At 37.1% G+C, this 24,680-nt stretch overlaps 1 protein-coding gene across 5 annotated transcripts in view; it reads right to left on the minus strand.

Moving 5' to 3' along the window:
• Positions 1 to 24,680, minus strand: part of NUP98 (nucleoporin 98 and 96 precursor) — a 108,676-nt gene that overhangs the window by 42,015 nt on the left and 41,981 nt on the right. For 3 of the 5 annotated variants that reach the window (XM_049889980.1, XM_049889979.1, XM_049889978.1), the window contains exons 12-16: positions 19,562 to 19,702; positions 6,221 to 6,354; positions 3,771 to 3,958; positions 1,964 to 2,080; positions 389 to 687 (exon numbers count right to left, since the gene is read on the minus strand). In XM_049889980.1, coding sequence (XP_049745937.1) covers positions 389 to 687; positions 1,964 to 2,080; positions 3,771 to 3,958; positions 6,221 to 6,354; positions 19,562 to 19,702 — 879 coding nt within the window. The remainder of the gene's footprint in view (positions 1 to 388; positions 688 to 1,963; positions 2,081 to 3,770; positions 3,959 to 6,220; positions 6,355 to 19,561; positions 19,703 to 24,680) is intronic. The other 2 variants (XM_049889982.1, XM_049889981.1) reach the window with 1 other exon arrangement.

A 24,680-nucleotide genomic window follows, 5' to 3' on the forward strand; every position in this document is an offset into this window, starting at 1 on the left:
TACCTGCCTAATTCAAATTTCAATAACCTAGGATGATAGGAAATAATTACTACTTTCATTTTAACAAAAAAACTAATACGGAATCAAGTGAGTTTATAAAGCTAAGGAAGTGTCAGGATTTGAACCCTATCTGTCTGGCTATAAAATCTGAGCTCTGTAAACTACACCAGAATAATTAATGACTTAGCAATTTTAACTACTCCCAAAAGTATGTGAATTAGCAATCAACTAAAGCATAAGTGAAAAGGATTTAAATGTTAATCTCTATGAAATGCAATAAATAATATTTAAAAGTTCAGATAGCTGACTTTCACTGTGTTGATAATTGTGACAAATGAGACTGCAAGTGACTGGTAAAAGATTAACCATGTATCAATTTGAATCTGACCTGCTGGATGCACATGATAAGTGTTATTTTCTACTTCTTCTCGATCATCTTGCAGCGACTCATCATGGAAAGAGGTCTCCTCACTGCTTCCTTCTAGTCCATTTCGCAAGGCAACACGCATGTTTAACGCAACAATGGTATCATCCACACTACTACTGCTGTTGTGTTTATTTCCAGCACTCTCTGGGGTTTGAGGGATGGGTTTGGCAATAGGGTTAGTATAAAAACGTGACACAAGGGAATCATCGTCTCCATCCTGCTGATGGTTCTCATCAACACGTTTGCTCAGGAAACTGAATCTGTAGGGGAAGAAAAAAAAAATTTTAGCCCCTGTAGTAGTAGTAACAATGTTAACAGTCCAGCCTGACTGAATCCTAAGTGCTTGGCACTGTTGTAGGCAATTCCACAGATTAAAAATTCATTTAATACTTAGAGCAATTCTGTGAAGTAGATTACTATCAGTGCCTCCATTTTACGTATAAGGAAACCAAGGCTCAGAAAGGTAAAGCAGCTTGCCCAAGGTCATAAAACTGTACGTGGAAGAGTTGGGATTTTAGCCTAGGAAATCTGGCTGCAATGTCCATGCCTCTAACCGATGTATTTTCAGGAATGAATGGATCTGAACATCTCAATTTTAATTTCTTTTTTAAAGTGTGCTCTATTATATGGGGTCAAATGACTTGTGCAAATTTCAATATAAAAAATGAAAAAAAAATTAGACTTTTAATATTACAATCAGCAAGGTGTTAGAAAATGCTTTACTAATAAAAAATCAAGCTAGGATATTATTGAAAGAAAAAAAAGAGTGCAAAGATGTACACAAAGATATACAAAGATTTTCACTGACGCATTATTTTGAATAAAGGAATACCAAATAATCTAAATGTCTACTAATAGAGAACTGATTAGATTATTTTATGCTCACAAGATGGAATACTATGCAGTCATTAAAAATGAGGAGCAGATACATGGATACTGATATGGAAAAGCATTTATAATAAATGGGAAAAAGCAGGTAACAGAGTACACATAACCTCTACCCATTCTCATCTATATGAATATATATATATACACACACACACACATACACACACATACAGATTTAAATGAATGTCCAAAGTGGAAGAATATACACCAAACTACTAAGGAGTAGTGAGGGTACTTTTACTTCTTCCTTTATATACTTCTATAATGACTTTTTTTTGGGGGGGTGGGGGAGGTTTGGTTGTAATGACTATGTATTACTTTAATAATCATCACAAGCAAATTATCCCTTACTTTAAGGAGATGAGGGGTATAAAATGCAAACAAACCTTGTCCAAACAACATGCATATCAAACTAGTTCTACAGGACTGAATCAGAAGAACCTCAATAATTTAAAGGTCTAAACTACTCAAGAAGCAAAACATTACTGAATTTCTAAGCATTTACACATGCTATAATACTTCTATGTAACATTTACCAAACTTCGTAATTCAAATTTTCATTAAATGAATAAATTCTAAGCTCAGAATCTTTTCAAAATGAGAACAGGTCTCCCCACCAGGAACAACCCAAAAGAGACTTCAGTTTACCTCTCTCCGTTTTCTGGATAATCAGATGGTGAAGCTAGATCTTCGGCATCACGATTAACAGGAGAAAAGAGACTGCTATTATTAAGGTTCTTCAAAACTAACTTCTTAATGCTCTTCCTATAAACAGAGGGAAATAAAACATCAGGTACAGACAGATATGTCACATATATAAAACTGGAGCTCAAAATTGCACTCCTGTTCAATAAATGCTATACTTAAAAATGATCGAACAAGTTCTATTCATAAAGTCTTCCCATAAAATATGTAACTAGATCTGAAGGCTTCAAATACACTGCAGTCTGGTGTATAGAAGAATAAAGCCAAGCACATTCAAAACAAAGTGAGAACCCCCCTGGAAAATACTCAAGCTCCTTGAACGAACTGAGTGCTTTATCTAGACACTTAGCTCATTCACTACACTCTGTCTTGTATTTCGATTATTTCTGTACATATCTTTTCTCTCTTTAATCATTCTTTTTCTTTTTCGGGAAGGGGGGACAGTCAGGACCTATAACTATCTCGTCCATAAAACTTCGCATGATGGCTGGAAGAAAACAGGTGAATAAATACTTGTTAAGTGAGAAAGATTAAAAAAAAAAAGACAATAAAGAGAGTAGTGAGTTAAAAAAAAAAAAAAAAAACTTGATGTTTAGTGACATGAATGATCACAAATACCTAAAAAGTTCAGGTTTGTGTATAGCAGGTTTACCTAAGGTACAATCTCCTCTAGTACTTGAGCTTAAAGCAGAAGAACCATGTCTATAGAATAGAAATAATCTTAACTAATCACCATTTAAAAACTGGCTGGATGACTTAATGCACTACATTCCCTCTTTTAAAAAAAAAAAAAAGTTGAGGTCCATGTATGCTAAATTAAAACTGGTAGAACTTTTATATGTTTGTATATTTCTAGTCTCAACAATTGAATGATATGCTAACAAAAACCAGTAGCGTTTGCTCCCAAACTGGTATATGCTAGTTAAACTCCTTATTATAACATAATTAAATAAGCAAAAAGTAAGACAATGAAATAGGCACCTGACAAGAAAGAAATGTTGTTACCATGAAAAGTTAACTGAGACCTCCCCTCCTATTAATGTGGACTGAGTAATGCAGACTGATCCTTCTAGGGAGGATAACCAGAAAAGCTAGAGCTGCTTATAGGTACTGAGAGCCAACAAGATAGTAAAAAAATGACCAAGCCAGCATCCTGGACACAGATGTCCAGTGTTTAGGGTTTTTTATTCCTAGGAACTTTTCTGATTCCAAGGAGACCTGATAGCACAGCGGTTAAAACACTTGGCTGCTAACCAAAAGGTCGGTGATTTGAACCCACCAGCAGCTCTGCAGTGAAAGATTTACAGCCTTGGAAACCCTACAGGACCATTCTACTGTGTCCCATAGGGTTGCTATGAATCAGAATCAACTCAATGGAAGAGGATTTGGTTTTGAGTTTTCTGATTCCAGGGGGAAGGCTAAGAGGCTAATGTTACTCTGGACAGTCTTGTGGGACCAGGGTACACTGGATTAAACATAGTAACAGAGGTAGAGGGAGGAAAAGGGATTAATTAAATGTTTCCTAAGAAAAACATACTTTCAACTAGAAGACAAGAAACTAAACATGGAACATAAAAAAAAGTGTCAGACAAAAGTAAAGAGGAGTGGGATCAGAAATACCAAGTAAGAAAGGTACAAAGACCAGACATAAGAAATAGAAGAAAACTGTAATAAATGTAAATACATGATTATTTTGTATTTAGTTTATATTAATATTTTACATTTAATTTGTTAACAAAACTAAACTCACTTGGGCATGAATGCTCCATTGGCTAGGGATGGTTCATCATCATCCAGACCATCAAAGAGATGTGACTTGGCTGTGCCTGTTGTCTGTAAAGCCTTTGGCCGGACTCTGGTGGCAGGGCGGGGTGTAAGTTTATAATGAGTGGGTGTAGTGAGAGCCTTCTGGGCTGCTGGATTTGTTGGCTTCAATCTCTGAAAAATGAAAGGAAAGCATCAAGAAAAGTTTTACTTTAATGCAAATGTGTGGTATTGGCCTTAAAATCAAAAGACCAGAGTTCAAACCTTAGCTCTGCCACTTACCTAAAACAAGCATAATTAACACCTATCTATGTACGTATGTACAAGCGCTAATGGAACTGTATTTCTCTATACTCATTTTTACTCATCCCTCCAGCACCCATTTCAATTGATCTGTCTGACTTGTTTTAAAATGCAACTGAGATACTTGCATTTGAAAAGTCCTTCATAAATTAAAATGTACCAACACAACACATTATTAACACACCTTGTCTACTCTCTTCATCCTGCAAAAGAGATTAAGCCTGCAGTAGTTTTGCTTTTTAAAAGGCTGTCAATATTTATATTCATTTTAAGAAAACATGGCATGAAAAGAATTCCAAGCTATACAAAATATTTGCAAACCAAAGTCTCATGCTTCAAAAAAAAAAAAAACCTCAGCTACAAATTAACATTCAAATTCTATACAATCCAAAACTAAAAAAAAAGATATCTTCTTGCATTTGTGCATCATTCAATAAACATTAATAATTACACAAGTCAAACACAGGAGCCCTGGTGGTACAGTGGTTAAGAGCTAAGGTGAGCCACAGCTGGTAACCAAAAGGCTGGCAGTTCGAATGCACCACCTGCTCCTTGGAAACCCTATATAGCAGTTCTACTCTGTCCTACACGGTCACTATGAGTCGGAACTGACTTAACGGCAATGGGTTTGGTTTTTTTGGAGTCAAACACTAAGTACCAGAAATAAATATATTAAAGTATTAAAGGTAACACCTTTGTCTGGAATGTCTTAACTGAGACCTACCAACTTCTACAAGCCCATCAAAAAAGCTAAACGTTACCTCTTCTGAAATGCCTTATCAAAACTCACCCCAGTATCTATGTTCTCCCCTATATATTTTTAAAAAAATTTATTGAGATAAAATTTACAAAAAAGTCACCATTTTAATCATTTTAAAGTATACGATTCAGTATATTCACAGTGTTGTGCAACTATCACTACCACCTAATTCCATCACCCGAAAAGAAACCTTGTACCTCCCAATTCCCTCCTTTCCCCAAATCTTGGCTGCCTTAAATCTATTGTCTCTGGATTTGCCTACTCTGGACATTTCATGTAAATGGAATCATACAACATGTGGCCTTTTGTGTCTGGCTTCTTTTACTTAGCATGTTTTCAAGGTTCATCCACACTGTAGCATGCATCAGTACATTCCTTTTTGTGGCTGAATGATAATCCATTTTATGAATGTACCATATTTTGTTTATTCATTCAGCAGTTGATGACTCTTCCTTCTATTACTGCATATACTATGTTGAGCCAGAGTTAAATATTTACAGGTCGAATTTTCCCTGCTATATTGCAGGCTCTCAGAGAAGAAGTTTACATTTATTTTCATTTTTATATCCCTGGAGCTAAACACGTTGCCTACCACATTATTTAGGCACGTAAATTATCTTGCACAATTTTGCATCTAAGGACAATTTACAGTTACACAGCACTTTAAAAAGTACTGTCATAATTCATATTGTGCTTTTCATAGTATCTAGCTTTAAGAACCACCTGAGGAATAAATGAGATGACATAAATGACTGAATAACAATAGTTTCTGTAAAGTAAGCAACCTTCTTTAAGCCAAGTATGCATTATCTCATTTAATCCTCAACACTGAAAGGTATTACTATTCCCATTTTATAGATGAGGAAATTGAGATTCAGAGAGGCAAAATAATTTGTCCAAGGTCTCATAAGCTATAGCTGGTAAATCAAAAATCAAATACACACCAAAGACACAGTGAGAAAAAGACAATTTCTCTGCCACTACAGTATAAGCTCTACTAAGACATAGCTATGTAGACACCAGGAGGTAAAATTTTGATTCCGCCACTTAAGAGCATTATAATCTTAGGAAAGCCTGTCAGGCTCCCTGATCCTTAGTTTACTCGACTATCAAATGAGAATAATAGCTGTTGTAAAGTCTCAGCCCTGATCTCTAGTCCTGTGCTCATTTCGTTGCTTGTCATGCTGCTCTTTCAGACATAGCAAAAATAATTTATCCCCTGGCCCAAAGAAGAGCATAAATAGCACATTTAAAAAAATTAATTACATCTAGCTTTGCTTGCTGTCTTATGTTATAAAGCCAAGAAATTACATTCTGCATATTTAGTTTCTCCTTCTCTGAGAAAAAGTTTACAAAAGCATCCTTAATTTTACCTCTTCTTTCTTCTTAGGGTCTGACATGGGATTCCGGAAGAGAGGGGAATCTCCGAAGGGCGAGTATGTTAGACTATTGATGTGCTGTTGGAGGACAGCCTGCTGGGCAGCGGAAGCATTTGGATCTGTCAGAGCTTAACAAAAGACAAAAAAAGATGTTAGTCCAAGGATCCAGTGTATTAATATCAAGAGAACGCAATACTCTTTGGGCATATGGTCTTCAAAATGTTCAGACTTGCTCAATAGCCTTATTGGAGAGGAAAAACAAACTGTAAAGGAAATCAAGAATCCAATAAGCTAATGAGTCAAAGATACGAAAAGACGTTTCATAAGAGACAATACACATAAAAATTCACTTATAAAATGTTCACTGTCACTACTAATCAAAGAAATAAGAATTAGAACAACCTTATAGACTATTTTATACCTACTTCACTATCTCTCATTGGCACAGCTGAATAAAGTGTTATAGTCTTTGACTTACAGAAACATTATAAGTTGGTTTAATCCGTCTAAAGAAACAATACGACAGCACACAAAGCCAAGAACTATTTTTATATCCTTTAATGTAATAATTTCAATCATAGAAATTTAAACTAAGGACTTAACAAAATTAGAAACAAAATAAAGAAATGTTCATAGGTGTCCACTGCACATGTATAACAGTCAAGACTTGGGAAACAACCTATGTAATCAACATTAACAGTTGTAAAAAATAAGGCACATCAACTTGGTGGATTATGTACTTATTAAAAATAACAATAACTTATTTCATCACAGAAATATGAAGTATCTTTGATTCAATAAGTAAAAACTACAGAATAAAAAATATTATATATACTAAGGATAGAGAGGAAGAAGGCAGCATTAAAAAATGAAAACAGTGAAGATGTACTTAGGCATTTATTATTTACATTTGATAGTCTGTATTTAAGTAATAATTGGAAGTGAAAAAAAGGACACCCAGTTAGCCTAATTTTCTTTCAAAGTATGAGAATAAACATCTGTCATCAGTAGCTGAGAATTTCCAGGACAGTAGGAACCGTGAAAACTATATGATTTACAATTATATAATTAAAAAAAACTATCTCCATTCTACTTTGATTGAGAGAGCTTTGAAAGACAAAATAAATCTTTCAAAAAGTAATGATAATAAATCAGGCTTAAACCATTTTTTAAAAGAATTAACCCATTTAACTCATATTAAATTGTGATAAAGAAATATATACATACATATGAAAGTATTTGGCATTTCAACTTTTTCATATACAATTCGGTGACATTAATTACATTCATCATGTTTTGCAACCCTCACCACTACCTGTTTCCAAATTTTTCCATCACCCTTAACAGAAGCTCAGTCACTGCCTCCTAAGCTACGACTCTCCCTTAGGCCCTTCCACATGCCCCCAGGAATAAGGCATTTAAGAGATTAAAAAACTTTTTTCCCTATTAACATTTAGGAGTCTTAAAAGCTTTCAAGTGGCTATCTAAGATACAGCTATTGGTCTGTACTTGTCTGGAGCAAAAGAGAAAGAGAAACCAAAGACTCTAAAAAAAAAAAAAAAAAACTAATCTATAGGACTAACAGCCTACCTTAAACCACGGCCTCACTTACGTCAGGACCAGAAGAACTAGGTGGTGCCTGGCTACCATTACTGATCGTTCCAACCAGGGACACAATAGATGGTCCCAGACAGAATGGGAAAGAAATATAGAACAAAATTCAAATTCCTTAAAAAGGCCAGACTTACTAGACCAGTAGAGACTACAGGAACTACTGCCCTTGGATACCCTTTAAACTTATAACTCAAACCACTCCCGGAGGTCACCTAACAGCCAAAAAGACAGTGGTTCATAAAATAAATGGTATCACCCATGAGTACTGTCCTTCTAAATAATCATCTATATATGACACCAAACAGTGGTTTTTTACCCTAAAGCAAAGATAAGAAGGCAAGAGGGGCAGGGAAGCTAGATTAATGGGAAGAGACCAAACAGAATGGAAATAATGAGAATGCTGATACATAGTGAAAAAAACCCGTAAAATGGGAACCTAATTTGCTGTATAAATGCCCCGTAAAGTAAGAGACCAGAGAAAAAGAGGAAGATTTTCAGCGAGATGGGTTGACACAGTGGCTGCAACAATGTGCTCGAGCATAACAACAATTGAGAAGATGGCACAGGATCAGGCAATGTTTCGTTCTGTTGTACATAGGGTCGCTATGAGTCAGAACCAACTCGACAGTACCTAACAACAACTGCTGTGTAAACTTTCACCAAAAATACAAGTAAAAAAAACTTGGTAATAAGGCTAAATCCAACATATAATAAGATAATGCACATTATAAAACTGCTGTAAACATTTTGAAAACTTCAAAACTTGCAATAAAAAAAACGAGACAAACCTGTTGCCGTCGAGTTGATTCCGACTCATAGCGACCCTATAGAACACAGCAGAACTGCCCCATAGGGTTTCCAAGGAGCGGCCAGTGGATTCAAACTGCCAACCTTTTGATTAGCAGCCAACCTCTTAACCACTGTGCCACCAGGGACCCTATAAATATATATACGTACTTGCAATAGGGGAAAACAAAAGCAACAACGATGACAAAAAGAAAGGACATCTATAGCTAAATTAACAAAAAAGTGGTAGATCCACCCTATTCAAACTAAAACAAAAATTAAGCTTTCTTAAAATCTGATGTATTTGTTAAATACTAAAACGTAGATTGCTGACATTTGAGGACGCAGTGCCAATTTGTTCAGGATTTTTAAATCCAGAGGGGGTGTCGATTTAAAAACCATAAAATAAATCATCTGTGTTCAGAAAGTTCCTAAACCCCAACTTAAGACTATGGGCAAGGGGAAAAAAAAAGTATCTTTTGGTATATAGTTTCACACAACAGGAGCAGTGTTATTCTGGGGACTATTCAAGGAGACTCAAGAAAATCTGTGCAGTTTTAGAGCATTCCAGTCTTCACAGGTCAGTTTGTTACTTGTCAGCCCTGAAAAATCCTTAGTAATCTAGGCTCGTGTCCCTGGCGATGAATTAATAAATCAGATCAAGGCTGCTGTCACCAGCCTTATTGATACTACCCCCCCCCCCCCCACCGTTTTTCCTTGGAAAATAGATTGGGTAAAGTTCAGGGCTGTAAACAAGAGAAAGATGAAAATGTTTATAATTACACAGACCATTTGACCAAGCTTTTTATGGAACATTCTGGATTAAACTTAGAAGAATCAGGAGCCAGTATAGCTTTTAATTTCATTTTTCTTAATGGGCTCCACCCTGATTTGGCTGAACGGATCAAACACCATAGGCTAAATTGGGAAAAATGTTCCCACACCAGAGCTAATGACCTTAGCTTACAAACCAGGCCAAACTTTTGAAAAAAAAGCTAAAGAATAGAACAAAGGATACAAACTCAGGTCACTCACTCTGAGCCCAAGCCATGGTTTCTCACAGACCTAAATTTTCTGAGCTCAGTCTCCTCCCCTGGAGAGTGGAGATAAAAGTCTGCTTCACAGGATGTGGTAAGGATGAAGAGGCAGTGCTAAACAATAAGCAATTGAGTCCTCTGAACTAATCTTTCCCTTCTATCTTTGGTTTCTTCATTCTCCCTTGCTCCAGATGGGTGGAACTGGTGGAGTATCTTAGATGGCTACTCAGAAGCTTTTAAGACCCCAGACGCTACTCATCAAAGTAGGATTTAGAACATTTTCTTTATAACCTATGTTATGCCAATTGAGCTAGATGTTCCCTGAAACTGTGGTCCCCAAACCTCAGCCCTGTAATTCGGTCTCTCAAGGAGTTTGGATGTGTCTACCAAAACCAAATCCATTGCAGTCAAGTCGATTCCGACTCATAGCTACCTTTCAAGACAGAGTAGAACTGCCCCACAGAATTTCCAAGGAGTGCCTGGCGGATTTGAACTGCCGAACTTGAGGTTACCAGCCGTAGCACTTAACCACTACATCACCAGGGTTTCTTGGGATGTATCTATGAAGCATCTACGACTTTGCCTTGGTCACATTGTGCTAGCTTCTCCAGTACTGTGTACTATCTTATCCTTCACTTAAACTTACCACTTATCTATTGTCTAGTTAGCGTTTTTCCCTTCCCACCCCTCTCTTCCCTTGTAACCATCAAAGATTGTTTCTTTCTGTGTATAAACCTTTTCATGAATTTCTATAATAGTGGTCTCACTAAAAAAAAAAAAAGAAGAAGTTAATGGCCTTGCAGTTATAATAGCTGCAATCTCCTAATTATAACAAATTCAAGGCCTATGTGGGGACCAAATCTCAGAACAATTCCCCTGCAGTTCGTTATTATTGCATGAAACTTGAACATTTCAAAAACGACTGTATAAAGCTAAAGAATGAAATGGGTGCTCCAACCTTTAATACCCCTCAGGCTAAGCCTGAATGAAGGTGCTCCGGGGATCACTTAGGGGTTTTTCTGATGGTGGCTATAGATTATCAAGGTGAAACTATTATTTGGATCAATGGAGAACCTTGTAAATTTTTAATTGACACAGGGATCCCCCTCTCAGCTATTAACCCAAGTCTGCAAAAGCCTCTACCCCGGATTACAAAGACCTCTAAAGTTGTGGGGATTGCTACAAAAAAACAAATTTTAACTCATTCTTTACCTGTTTCTATATCTTTGGCTGCTATTGAAGAAACACACTTGTTCTTACTTAGTTTACCCAGAACCCAGTGCCGTCGATTCCAACTCATAGCGACCCTATAGGACAGAGCAGAACTGCCCCATAGAGTTTCCAAGGAGCGCCTGGTGGATTTGAACTGCTGACCCTTTGATTAGCAGCCATAGCACTTAACACTATGCCACCAGGGTTTCCTTACTTAGTTTAGACACCCATTAATTTGCTCGGGAGAGACTTTTTATCTAAATGCAACTGCCATTTAAAGATCACTTAGCAAGGAGAAATACTGCAAGATTTTCCCAGAACCAAATTATACAATGATTCCCAAATAGGAGCAGTCCTGAATGAGGAAGATGCTCTTTCATTAATTACAGGCACTCCATTTGCACTGGAGGAAGGTAAACCCTCAGCTCCCATCTCCTCTTCCTCAGACTTTTTATCCACAATTCTTGAAACCTTACAAGCTACTACGTCCACTCATGTTGGCCAGATGCTGTCAGGGGACCAATCCAAATTCAGATTCACAACTCTAAACCTTTACCAAAAATCTCCCAATATCCTTTGAGATGAGAAGCTAAAGAGGAAATTGCTCCTATAATTCAAGATTTCCTTGATAAAGGTTTAATCATCCCAAGTACTAGTCCCTGTAACACCTGTTACAAGTAAAACCAAATAATCGAGGATGGAAATATGTCCAGGATTTACGTGCTGTCAATCGCATTGTGATACCTAGATTTCCATTAGCTCCCAATTGCCATTTGCTTCTTTCCATCATTCACCCTGATGCCACTCACTTTATGGTGGCTGACCTTTGCAGTGCATTCTTGTTTACCCAAATAGGCAGTATTTATTCACATTTACTTGGGAGGACCAACAATATATTTGGACTGTGATGCCTCAGGGCTTCAGCGCATCCCCAACCCATTTTTTTAACAAATTTTGCACACTGACTTGCAGCCTTTACAGTTTACTAAACAGTCTACTTTGTTACAATATGTGGATGATCTGCTGGTCTCTTTTAACTCCCATTCTGACTGCTTAGTGGACAGTATCCTATTACAACATTTGGCCACTGGAGGGCACAAAGCATCCAAAGAAAAACTGTAATTGGCCCAACCTTCCCTTAAATATTTGGGCCACATCATTTCTGCAAAAAGAGTTACTATAGACCCCAAAGGAGAGGAAGCTATCCTAGCCCACCGTATTCCTAATACTAAAAAACAATTGAGGGTGTTTCTTGGGATCTGCAGATACTGCCAAGCCTGGTTATCAAATTTTTCTTCATTGGCTCAGACATTCTATAAACATTTATAAACCTCTGAGCCACATCCTTTCTAATTTTCAGAGGATGGTAAGAAGGCCATCTAACAACTAAGAGAATCTTTAATAAATACTCCTGCTTAGAATTTTCTAATTATACTCTCGGCTTTTCACTGCTTGTACAAGAAGTGTCTGGCCATGCTCAGGAGTTCTCACTCAAAAACATGGAGGACAACAAAGACCCAATGTGTAGTACAGTATTCAATTAGATTCTGTAGCTAGAGGCTAAATCCCTTGCCTCACGGCAGTAGCCGAAACTGCTAAACTGGTTGAAAGTACAGCAGACGTGGTTTTGGCAAAATTTTTAGATGTCTATGTTCCCCATGCAGTGTCAGCAATTTTAAATTCAACTCTGACCCAGCATTTATCAGCTAATAACTTCCTATGAAGTTCTTCTTTTAGCTGCTTCTAATATTCAGTTGCACACTGTAACCCCATTAAACCCACCTACTTTATTACCCCCACTTAATGAAGATGATTACCCTATCCAAGACTGTTTAAATCTTACTGAACAACTGTTGTCCCCACACAAGATTTACAAGAGATCTCACTTCCAAATCTTAACTGGATTTTATTTGTTGATGGGTCATACTTAAAACCTGAACATATTAGCTCTCATTAACAGGGAGGTTATGCTGTGACCACATCTACTAAAGTCCTCGAAAGTGACACCCTTCCTGAAGTCACTTCAGCTCAACAAGCTGAACTGACAGTGCTCATAAGGGCTTGCAAACTGACTTCTGGACAGTCAGTAAATGTTTACATGGACTCAAAGTACAGACTCAGGTAGTTCATGATTTTGTTATGTTATGGAAACAAAGAGGGTTCTTAACTCCTTTGGGGAACCAAATTAAAAATGCCCCCTTAGTAGCAGACCTTTCAGAAGCCCTTTTGCTCCCCTCTGAGATCACTGTAATTAAAATCCAGGCCCACCAAGCCAAAGGAGCTCCTTAAACAGAGGAAATTACAGGGGATGACACAGCTGACAGAGCAGCTAAGCAAGCTGCCCCCAATAATAATGATCATGATGATCACCCTCATTCATGATCACGATGGCCCAACTCTTATGATAGAACCTATATTACAGCAGAACGTTGGAAATGCCTACCCTGATTCAATCTTCATCGAATTTCAAAGATGTTGTTTAAACACCAACAGTTAACTCCAAAAGAAGAAATCAGAGATTGGGATCAGGTCAGACATCATCAAGACCCAATCACTGGATTGTTGACTGGACCTAATAACAAACCTGTTTTGCATGTCCCTACAGTTAAGAATTTTTTAAATAACATAAGGGTTAAAGCACTTGACCTAATCTGGACTTTGGAAAATTACTGGTGGGGAGATTTTTCTACCACAGTGGACCATGTCCTTTTTCATAGTTTTGATTGTCTTCCTACTGTATTAGACCACATAACATTTGGTACTATGCAAGTGGCAATGTTGTAGATGATAAACAACCTTTTAATATGCTTATAGAGAATTTTTCTTTTCCCAAAGGAGTTGCTAGCAAGAATTTAGCTGAGCATCAGAAATTAGCCCATGGAAAAGACTGAGTTGCCCCCAGTGTTCTACTTCCAGACTATGGAAAGGTCTCAACAAGAATTTAGTTCTCCCCAAATCTTTACAAATCTCCATGCTAGAAGTATTGCATGCAAACACCCATTTGGGAACAGACAAAATGACGGAAATCTTAAAAAAGTACTGGTGGGAGGATTTTTATGAGGCTGATTATGTGGCATCTCAGTGCCCTATTTTTCTCCAATTTAATTTAGGTAAACCCTATAAACCTCTGCCCAAAAAGTACCCCCTGCCTTCAAGACCTATGCTTGAATGGCAAATTGATTTTATTCAGCTACCACCATCAAATGGTTATAAATTTGTATTAGTAATGATTTGTAATTTTCTCACTGTGTAGAAGCTTTTCCTAGTCTTTAGGGTACTGCCACCTTTGTGATCAAGAAACTTCTTCAAAAATATCACCCCCACTTGGGGAGCCCCCAGGGTCCTTTGTAGTGACCAGGGTATGAATTTTACTGGACAAATAATTAAAGAAATATGCAAAAATTTTCCTATCTTCCACATGCTTCATCGTCCTTATCATTCTCGATCCTCTGGTGTTCATGTTCCAAATGGATTTGAGTTTACCCCCTGAAACAGAGTCCTGAGATGCAAGGTTATCCCTCCAGTGTGGCCAAGTCCCACAGAGACCCTAACAACTGGACCACAAGAACTAAGAGGCTAAATTATAGTGTGGTGAAGATACCAGATGGTGCCTGGCTACTTTTCAAATCCACAGTGTCTGAGGTCTTAAAGGTATGTTAACCAAGCAGTCATCTAAACAACCACCTGAAGCCCCTGTACAAAAAGGCACTCTTTTTATTAGTGGTCAATGAAATGATGAAAGAATTTCTCTAGAAATTCTTGATCAGAAGGAGGGAATGTACAAGGGTTCCAAAACTGAGGTGCCTGGCACGCTTAAGAGGGTTGGCTCAGGTGTACGCCTGACTCCATTTTGTGACTTCTGCTTCTGAATTCCTGAGACTATAACTTTGACTTCTTCATATGCATATGGACCTGGGCCTCTGGCTGGGTGGAAGCAGCACAGCCTGGACCCCATCAATCATCTTGTGACCCCCCCTTTCGATCACAGACTTCTGCAATTACGTGACTCTACCCAATTGCCTTGAATCCACATATACTCTGTTAACCAATCCCAACCAAAGCCCTGCTTCAAGACAGCCTGCCTTTCACTTTGCTGACTGCTCACCTACCAATCAGAATAATGTAAGCTGAGTTCCTGATTCAACCCTGTAACTGTGCCCATGTAACTGCAGTTTTTTGAAGAGCTGGTTTTCACTTTGTGAGATCTAACGTGTCTCCAGCTTGAGCTGCCTTTGCTCTCAATAAATCTCTTTACTTTCATTTTAAACATTACTCACTGTCACTCGATGACAGCAACAACACTAATGTAGACAACTGTATTGCAATATTCCATATCAGGAATTTTTAGATGCTTTTGGAAAAACAGGTGAATTATTAAAAACCAGTCAAACAGCTCTCACAGTAAGGCTGGCAGATTAAGATATTTATGCTACCTTCTACTGAAAGCAACCAAAAATAAAACAAACAAAATGAAAACATCATCTTTAACGACAAACTGACTTTAAAGTTCATACAAAAATAGTTAGAATTCTAATTTATTTCTGCTTCCTCGAAAAAAGACCCCATTAAATCCATGGTAAAATAAAATGAAAATATATCTACATAAACCCAATGGCAAGGAATAAGAGGGTGGCAAATGAACACTCAAGCAAATATAACAAATTTCTACAAGAAAGAAGTGGAAGAGGAGTGGTAATTAATAAAGCAGGGTAAAGGAAACTACAGCTTAGAATATATACTCAAAGATGGTTACAACCAAAAAATGGAGCCTAGCTGCCCTGGAGAATGGAAAAAATGTTAGGGATTTAAGGATACCAGGTTTGATAAAGTGGGACTGAAAACAAAAGGAACGAAAGGTTAATGCAAAGTTTGTATACAAAACAACTACACTTTATCATCCTCCTAATCCCTAAGTGCTCAACAGATAAGCCAAAATACCAGTGTGTCTCTGATGAAACCAAGTTAATTGGATGGAAAGAACAAGGGCAACTAGTGTGAACAGCAATATCACCCCAGAGCTAAGAATCTGGCATTGCAACATATAGAGGGCCTTTGGATAATACCTCTTTAAAGTACTGAAAAGCAAAGATGTCACCTTGAGGACTAAGATGTACCTAATTCAAGCCACAGTATTTTCAAGTTCTCCTATGCATGTGAAAGCTGGACAATGAATAAGGAAGACAAAACAAGAACTGACACCTTTGAATTGTGCCGTTGGCAAAGAATATTTAATATACCATGGACTCCCAAAAGAATGAACAAATCTGTCTTGGAAGAAGTACAACCAGAATGCTCCTTAGAAGCAAGTATGGTGAGACTATGTCTCACATACTTTGGACATGTTACCAGGAGGGACCAGTCCCTGGAGAAGGACATCATGCTTGGTAAAGTAGAGGGTCAGTGAAAAAGAGGAAGACCCTCAATGAGATGGACTGACACAGTGGCTGCAATAATGGACTCGTGCACAGCAAGAATTGTGAGGATGACACAGTACAGGGCAGTGTTTCGTTCTGTTGTGCACAAGGTCACTATGAGTTGGAACCGGCTTGATGGCACCTAACAAGAAGTCTGCTTACCCTAAAGTTAAAAAGTTGGTAAACAAGCCCCACCCACATACACAGGGCTGACAGTGAGTTTTTTTTTTATTATTTTATTCTCAAATATGAATGGAGAAGAATTACCAAGTATTAAATATAAGGGTATAAAAGCAAAAATTACCCTAGAGATTTAACAAACAGAAGAACCTCTCAGACGAAGATTAGACAAACCTATAAAACAAACTAATACACATGAGGAATGTACTTCTTAATTCAATCGAATATACAAGACCAAATGGGCAACTCCTGATCAAAAGGCAGGAAGGAACAGGAACAGGATGAACGGACACAGGGAATCCAAGGTGGAAAGGGTGAGGGTGCTGTCACATTGTAGGGATTGCAACCAATGTCACAAAACAATTTTTGTCTAAATTTTTAAAAGATAAACTAATTTAAGCTGTAAACTTTCACCTAAATCACAATAAAAATTAAACAAAACAAAAAGAACCCCTAAAAAGTGTTTTTTTTTTTTTTTTTTAATGGAGAGAGAAAGAACCACTGGGAAGACGCTGTCCTGATGGAAGAACTGTATCCTGAGCATTCCTGAACCTGAATTCTAACCTGTCACTTCCCTAATAAACCCCATAATCATGAGTATTGTCTGTGAGTTCTTCGTGGCCACCGCAATGAATTATCAAACCTGGTAGACAAGTAGAGCGTGCTATGTGAGGAACGGTTTGTGTCAGAATTAGTAACGATGATGGAGAGAGGAAGCATGTCTTATCTCTGCCTCAGGAATCAGCCCTGGGCTGTTATCTTGATTCTCCTTCCCTCTTATGAAGAGAGAGGAAGTCAGACACCTCCCGCACGTCATTTTAACAGCAGATCACTGTGAAATTTCAGGACAAAAGGACAATCCTAAACGCTTTTGGGAGGTGGGGAGAAAAACAAGTCCCCTTCAAAGAAACAAGAATCAGAAAGGCATTGAACGTCTTATCAGCAATCATTAATGCAAGAAGAAACAAAGTCAAAGTTCTGAGAGGAAATTAATTATTCTCACATCAGAATTCTGTGACATGAAAGTGTGAGGAATGACTAAAGATATTTTCAGAACTGCAAGTATTCATATACACTTTACTTGAAAACACATTCCAGAAAATCCAGGAAATAAACAGGAAAACCCTATGTCTAGGACATAGCAGTTCCCACTGAGAACTGAAGGCAATATCCAGGAGCAATTCTGAAGGCCTAGAGAATAATCAGAGCTCACACTGCAGCAAAAGGACAAAGAGATCAAAGAATGAGGTATGTGGGAGAGAAAAGAAGAATTCTGATACTATCCTTGAGAATTCCAGAATAGTCTAGGAGGGCAAGAAAGGTTGGTGAAAAAAAAAATTAGAAATTCTAGGAAAAACAAGTGTCATGAGGAAGCTGTGTCTCTCTGGAAAGAAATGTTTTCATAGTTATAATGAAAAGCTGTGTTCATTTGCAACTTTCAAGTAATCCTTTAAGCAAAGAACAGAATGCAGTTATAGGATAGAACGAATGCCATTGATTGAACTGTGTCCCCCAAAAATATGTATCATCAATTGGTTGGGCCTTAATTTTCAGTACTGTGTGACTGTCCACCATTTTGTCATCTGATGTGATTTTCCTATGTTGTAAATCCTATCACTATGATGTTAATGAGATGGATTAGTGGCAGTTATATTGATGAGATCTACAAGATTAGACTGTGTCTTAAGCCAATTTCTTTTGAGATATAAAAGACAGAAGGGAGCAGAGAGACGGAGACTTCATACTACCGAGAAGGTAGTGGCGGGAGCACAGCACGTCCTTTGGACCCAGGGTTCCTGAGAGGAGAAGCTCCTAGACCAGGGGAAGATTGATACAAGGACCTTTCCCGAGATACCGACAGTGAAAGAAAACATTCCCTTGAAGCTTGCACCCTGAATTCGGACTTCTAGTCTAGTAGACTGAGAGAATAAATCTCTCTTTGTTAAAACCATCCACTTGTGATATTTCTGTATAGCAGCCCCAGATAACAAAGACATACATGTTTAAACTTTATCAGTGTAAAAACAAAGATGGGGCAAGTAAAAATAAGAGAAAGAGAAGGGTAGGTAGCGGCACTAACATCCTCTTTTGACAAAGAGGAATCAAGAAATAGTTGATTAAGTAAGAGAAAGTACATAAATATACAAGAAGCCATGGTGGCTCAGTAGTTAAGTGCTCAGCTGCTAACCAAAAGGTTAGCAGTTAGAACCCACCAGCTGCTCCACAGGAGAAAGATGTGGCAATCTGTTTCTGTAAAGATTACAACCTTCAAACCCTATGAGGCAGTTCTACTCTGCCCTATAGGGTTGCCATATGTTGGCATCAACTTGACGGCAATTGGTTTGGTTTTTTGGATATAAGTACACACACTAAATTTGCAAAGGTTTCTCAAAATGTGGAACATGTATCATGGTAGTACAGAACATAAACAGTACAGAGACTAACTTTTTCTATCTGCCTACCTACGTATATATCCATCCATTCATTCATTTACCTATCCACCCACCCCCTAGTCTATCTTACAGTTACTCTACACCAGGTGATATTAGGTTTTCATTTCCTGTAGAACACAGTTGTCTTAAAAAAAAAAAAAAAAAGTTTAAGTTAAAAAGTAAGTTAATTTTCTTGGTGGTAGGCAAATATGACAAAAACTGGGAAGGGGTACTTCAACGATGTCTGAAAAACACTTCAGTATGAATTTAAATGAAATTTAATAAATACAATTATATTGAGAAGAAGAAGACAGAGGGTGATAAGTGAGCTAAATTCCCACCCACCATAACAAGTTAAATTTACTATATACTTAGTAAAGCAAAGAACAGCAATATAAGCATATCATTTAGATAGAGACTTCATTTCTATAGCAAATGAACTAAAGGCATTAACAAAAGGTTTCTTTGGAGGAGTAGGCCTGAGAGTAGGGAGGAAGGGAGTCTGTTATAAGCCTTTCTGTACTATATGATTGCTAATGACATGCATGTATGTATTACCTTGATGGGGAGGAAGAGAGGTGAGATAGAAAAAGGTCGGCAAGTCAAGAATTAGCAAGACATAAAAACTGAGTCAAGCCTTCTAAAGTGACTGACACTTACCTACTGGGACCTGAGGGGCTCCAAAGCCCAAAGTGGCTGTCGTGGTATTAAATCCAGGGCCCCCAAAGGCTCCTGTACCCAGAGGCCCTCCGATCTTAGGCTGGTTGTTCCCAAACAAAGATGCCTGTCCAGCACCAAGAGCTATGGAGACAAGAAGAAAGAAAAAAGTGCCACAGAAGATCCTTTGAATGTTGTGCCATAGGTCAGTTACTTAAAAAAATTATACATTTGGTAACTTCAAAATGACCACTCATTTCAACAAAAGTAACAGCTAATATAGTAAATGCTTATTATGTGCTAGGGACAGTGCTAAGTGCATTGCATGTACCATAGGCAAAATACTTAACCTCTCTGTGCTTCAGTTTCCACAACTATAACACAATAACAATATATAGCCTAGAGGTTTATTCTAAGATTAAAATGAATAAATACATGTAAAGCATTTAGAAGAGATCTGATATATACTAAACACTAAAGATTAGCTATTATCTCATTTAATCTTCACAAGTTCCTGAAGTAGTAACTATTATCCTCATTTTACAGATGAGAAAACTGTGGGTTTAGTATAATAATTAGCCCACTGTAGTAAACGGTGGAGCTGGGGTTCAAACCTAAGTGCATCTAACAATATAACCAAGGCTGTTAACCTGCTATTCTACAGTGCAATATATTTTCAAAGCATTAAGTAATCAATTATCCTTAAATTTCAGTATTTGCCAATCGAAACACTCAGATGACCCAACCACTAGTTCATTTTTTTGACTGACACATATTCTAAACTATACAAAACCAAATCTAATAAATCTTCTTTGAATAGCAAAAAATCAAGACTTTCAAGCTAACCATCTCATGAAAACTGCTTTGGCTAGACAAAGGCAAACATGTCTAACAAAAACCTAAATATCCCAGTGACAAGGTTATTTAACAGACTCACATTTCAGCATGAAGCAGATATGAATAAGAAAATTTTTCAACAGGAGAAACCAATTGCAGAATCCTGCTAATGTTTTATACCTAATGAATCTTGCTTATGGACCTTGTTTATGTCATCAGCAATGATTTTAAAACGGTAAAATGGGGAAAATTTAGTGGGAAAAAATGGGGAAATGTTACTGGCAACGTACATGACCTGAAATTCCTTTTTACATATCAACTGCATCTGAGCAGAGACATGGTATACCAGTAAAATCACTTCAAAGATATAATACTTAGAGGTTAAAAATATTATATGGGAATTGCCCTGAGATCACAATCAAAAGAGGATAGGAAGTTTACACACAGGCAATCCATACAATATAAATTAGTGAGGGTGACTACTGGATGTACAAAACATTCTGTAACTGTCCAGCCTCAGTAGTAACAAGAAAGCAGCAAAGTAGCCATTTGAAATAGAGAACAGGATTATTCCACTTTAAAAAGCCCAGCTTTGCGACTGGGTTTAGTAAGAGTTCTTTTGAAGTCTCAAACCATGGAAAATGGCACAAGCTCCATGAAATACTAAAATCACAATACTCGATCAAACAAAATGCTTTACAGCACAGTTTTGAGGAAGATGACATGGCAATGACGATAATTACTGGTAGCAATCCAAATGTCTCCCTACTCTTGATCAAAAACTTAGATGAAACCTGCATAAAATAGGTAAAATTTTTTGTTCTGGATGGGTGTGTGTTCCACCCTTTGCCTTTGCATCAGTCCTGGATGCAACTCCACGGAACAGTCTAATGAGTATATTTCAATAATCCACAAAAGAGTAAATAAGGCATTGGTGGGAGGTTCAGTTAATCAGGAAAGGTAACGTCATAATATACCCTGACTGCATTCTGTTCCAATTTATAATGGAAAAATATGTATTTTACCCAGTTTTGCCTTCCTTAAGGCACAAATGGCTTTTTATGCTTAGTCAAAGAACTTACTAACAATTCACCAGTTGTGGGACATTCTTAGTGTTACATCACATGTGATATGACAATGGTTTGGTAATCAGTTAAGATATGAATATACGCTATTATTTATGATTAATCGTGGCAGTCATAAAGAAGTTATGTTGGGGGCAAGATGGAAATAATGGCTTTAGAAACTCCAAGTGGCTCAAGGAAAAAGTGAAAATAATTGTTCTTGGGACCTTCTAACAAATGTTAGAATTTAATTTTGTCTATAGTATCTGTTAGCTTTGGGTAGAAGATTTTTTCTGTGTAGATCTTAGTACAGCAGTCAATCTTGCCAGATACAGCCCTAAAATTATTACTTCATAGAAATCATCAAAAATCAAAACAACTTCTTAGATACATCCAAACTCCCTGAGGGACCGAATTACTTGACTGAGGGCTGTGGGGACCATGGTCTCAGTGAACATCTAGCTCAACTGGCATAACATAGTTTATAAAGAAAATGTTCTACATTGTACTTCGGTGAGTAGCATTCAGTGTCTTAAAAGCCTGTGAGCAGCCATCCAAGATACTCCACTGGTCTCGCTCCTTTGGGAGCAACGGAGAATGAAGAAAACTGAACACACAAGGGAAAGATTAGTTCAAAGGACTAAAGGACTACAACTACCATGGCCTCCACTAGACTGAGTCCAGTACAACTAGATGGTGCCCAGATACCAATACTGACTGCTCTGACAGGAATCACAATAAAGGGTCCCAGACAGAGATGGAGAAAAATATAGAACAAAATTCTAACTCACACAAAAAGACCAGACTTACTGGCCTGACAGAGACTGGAGACACTCCAAGAGTATGACCCCCGGACACCCTTTTAGCTCAGTAATGAAGTCATTCCTGAGGTTCACCCTTTAGCCAAAGATTAGACAGGCCAATAAAACAAAATGAGACTAAAGGGGCACACTAGCACAGGGGCAAGGATGAGAAGGCAGGAGGGGACCGGAAAGCTGGTAACAGGGAACCCAAGGTTGAGAAGGGAGAGTGTTGACTTGTCGTGGGATTATATGTGTATTAACTGTTTAATGAGAAGCTAGTTTGTTCTGTAAACTTTCATCTAAAGTGCAAAAAAAAGAATTAAAACTTCTTAATATTACCAAAGAACTACCTAGAAAATGGTATGCTGTGCAGGTAGTTAATAATATCACTGAGGAATGAGAAAGTGATATGCCCATCATTTAATGAGTGTTCCTTAAAAAAAAAAAGTCACAAACCAATGAATAATACAAAACAAATCACAAACCAAGGGACAATATAAAACATTTTATACTAAGATAGGCCACTTAAACCTTGAGAGTACAAAAACTGGCTTACTAGTTACCTTTTAACAGATCCTATTTATACAATTAATATTTGTATTGTCAATTACTAATTCAAAAATCCAAAGGCTCATGTTATAGGAAAATTTATTTCTACTGAGGCATGAGTCTGAATATCTATCACTCAAAACAAGAGGCTGCACAGGACCAGTCATTTAGCTAAAGCCCAAAAATACAGCCCAAAGGTATAGTGCTATTTTACTTGTGATCCCATGAAATGCAGAGTTCATGGAGATGGGTGTTTATACATAAAGGTCTCAGGGCACATCCGTCTCAATACCAAAAGTCAACTTTTACAAATGTGAAAATGGAAAAAATCCAAAAGTGTGTTTGTTGATTCTCATTATTTCCCTACCTTACCTACAGCTGCTAAGTGTGGGGTGTAAACTTTATTGATTGAATAATGCATGAAAGAGGACTATATAAGGACAACAAAAATTTAATTTGTTGTGTATGGGGAGAACTGTTTAAGGAAAACTGAATATAATCAAATAAATAAAAAGGCTGGACTATTAAATTTTCACAAAATAGAAGCACCAAAAAAAAAAAAAATAGAAGCACCAGAAAAAAATTATACATTTTTTTATAATCTTGGACTGTAAGAGAAGGCATTCCTATTTAAGACCTGTAAGACCCAAATACCAAAGAGGAAAGAACTTTCAACACATAAAAATAAAAGCCTATACATAAAGAAAGATACCACAGACAAAATTAAATAAACAAAAAGCTTTGCTGGAAATACATGTGACAGAAGAGTAGCATCTTAATCAGGCCTTAGGTTCATGGTTTGTAAACTCCTGATTCAAAACAACCCTTGAAAAAGCCCTTTATTTGCCCATACCAAAGCCAGTTTTCCCTGGAGGGTTAGACGAGAACACTATTTCTCCTGCAGAGAAATGATACATTCTGCTTAAGTTTAAGGACCACGGTGTACAAAAAAAACGAGCTTTTCAGCTTTAGTTTTTTGTAAAATGTATACTTGGATAAAAAGTGGAAAAGTTAAACACTGAAATGAGGTTCTACCACATAAACAAAGAGAGGTAATATCCATAATAAACAAAGAACTGAAATGCAAATTAAGAAATAATGATCAAACATTATGAAGTTAGTTGAAAGATTCAAACGGGCATAAACATATATAAAGATATCCACCTTCATCAGTATTAGTGAAATGCAAATTGAAGATGCCAATTTCTACTTATATGCCAACACGAAAAAGCCCACAATATAGAGAAGATATGGAAAAACTGGCACGTTCAAACAGTGTGAGTGACAATGCAAAACTGTCGCAGTCTTTTTGCAAAACATGAATTAGGGGCCACTGAAATTAAAAATATGTGTATATTCTTACATAATTCCAAGTATCAACCCTATAGTAATACTAACACAGAAAAACATTGCTAATAATATCAAATAAATCAAATGTGCACTAATAGGGGAGAAGTAAATAATGGTGTGTGTACAGGTATTATAATGGTGTGTATACAGGTTTGTATATGCACATATATACACAATAGAACGTTAGGTAGTTTTGTTGTTTTTTTTTTAAATGAAATAGAGCTATAGGTACTGACCATAAAAAAAAAAAAAAAAAAAATACATATATGCCCATATCACATGAAGTGAAAAAATAAGCCACAGGATACCATGTAAGGCAATTGTTTTCAAACATTTTTGACTACAGCACATAATATGACATACACTGAGACCCAAAACACACACACACACATAACAGAAACACAAGTTTCCTGAAGCAATACTTAACCTTATTATATACAATGACTTTTAAATTCTAATTTATTTATTTAAAACACTGGTTGCAACCCACTACATTAATATTACAATCAACTAATGCAT

This window comes from Elephas maximus, chromosome 7 (assembly GCF_024166365.1).
Source record: "Elephas maximus indicus isolate mEleMax1 chromosome 7, mEleMax1 primary haplotype, whole genome shotgun sequence".
NCBI classification, from domain to species: Eukaryota; Metazoa; Chordata; class Mammalia; order Proboscidea; family Elephantidae; genus Elephas; species Elephas maximus.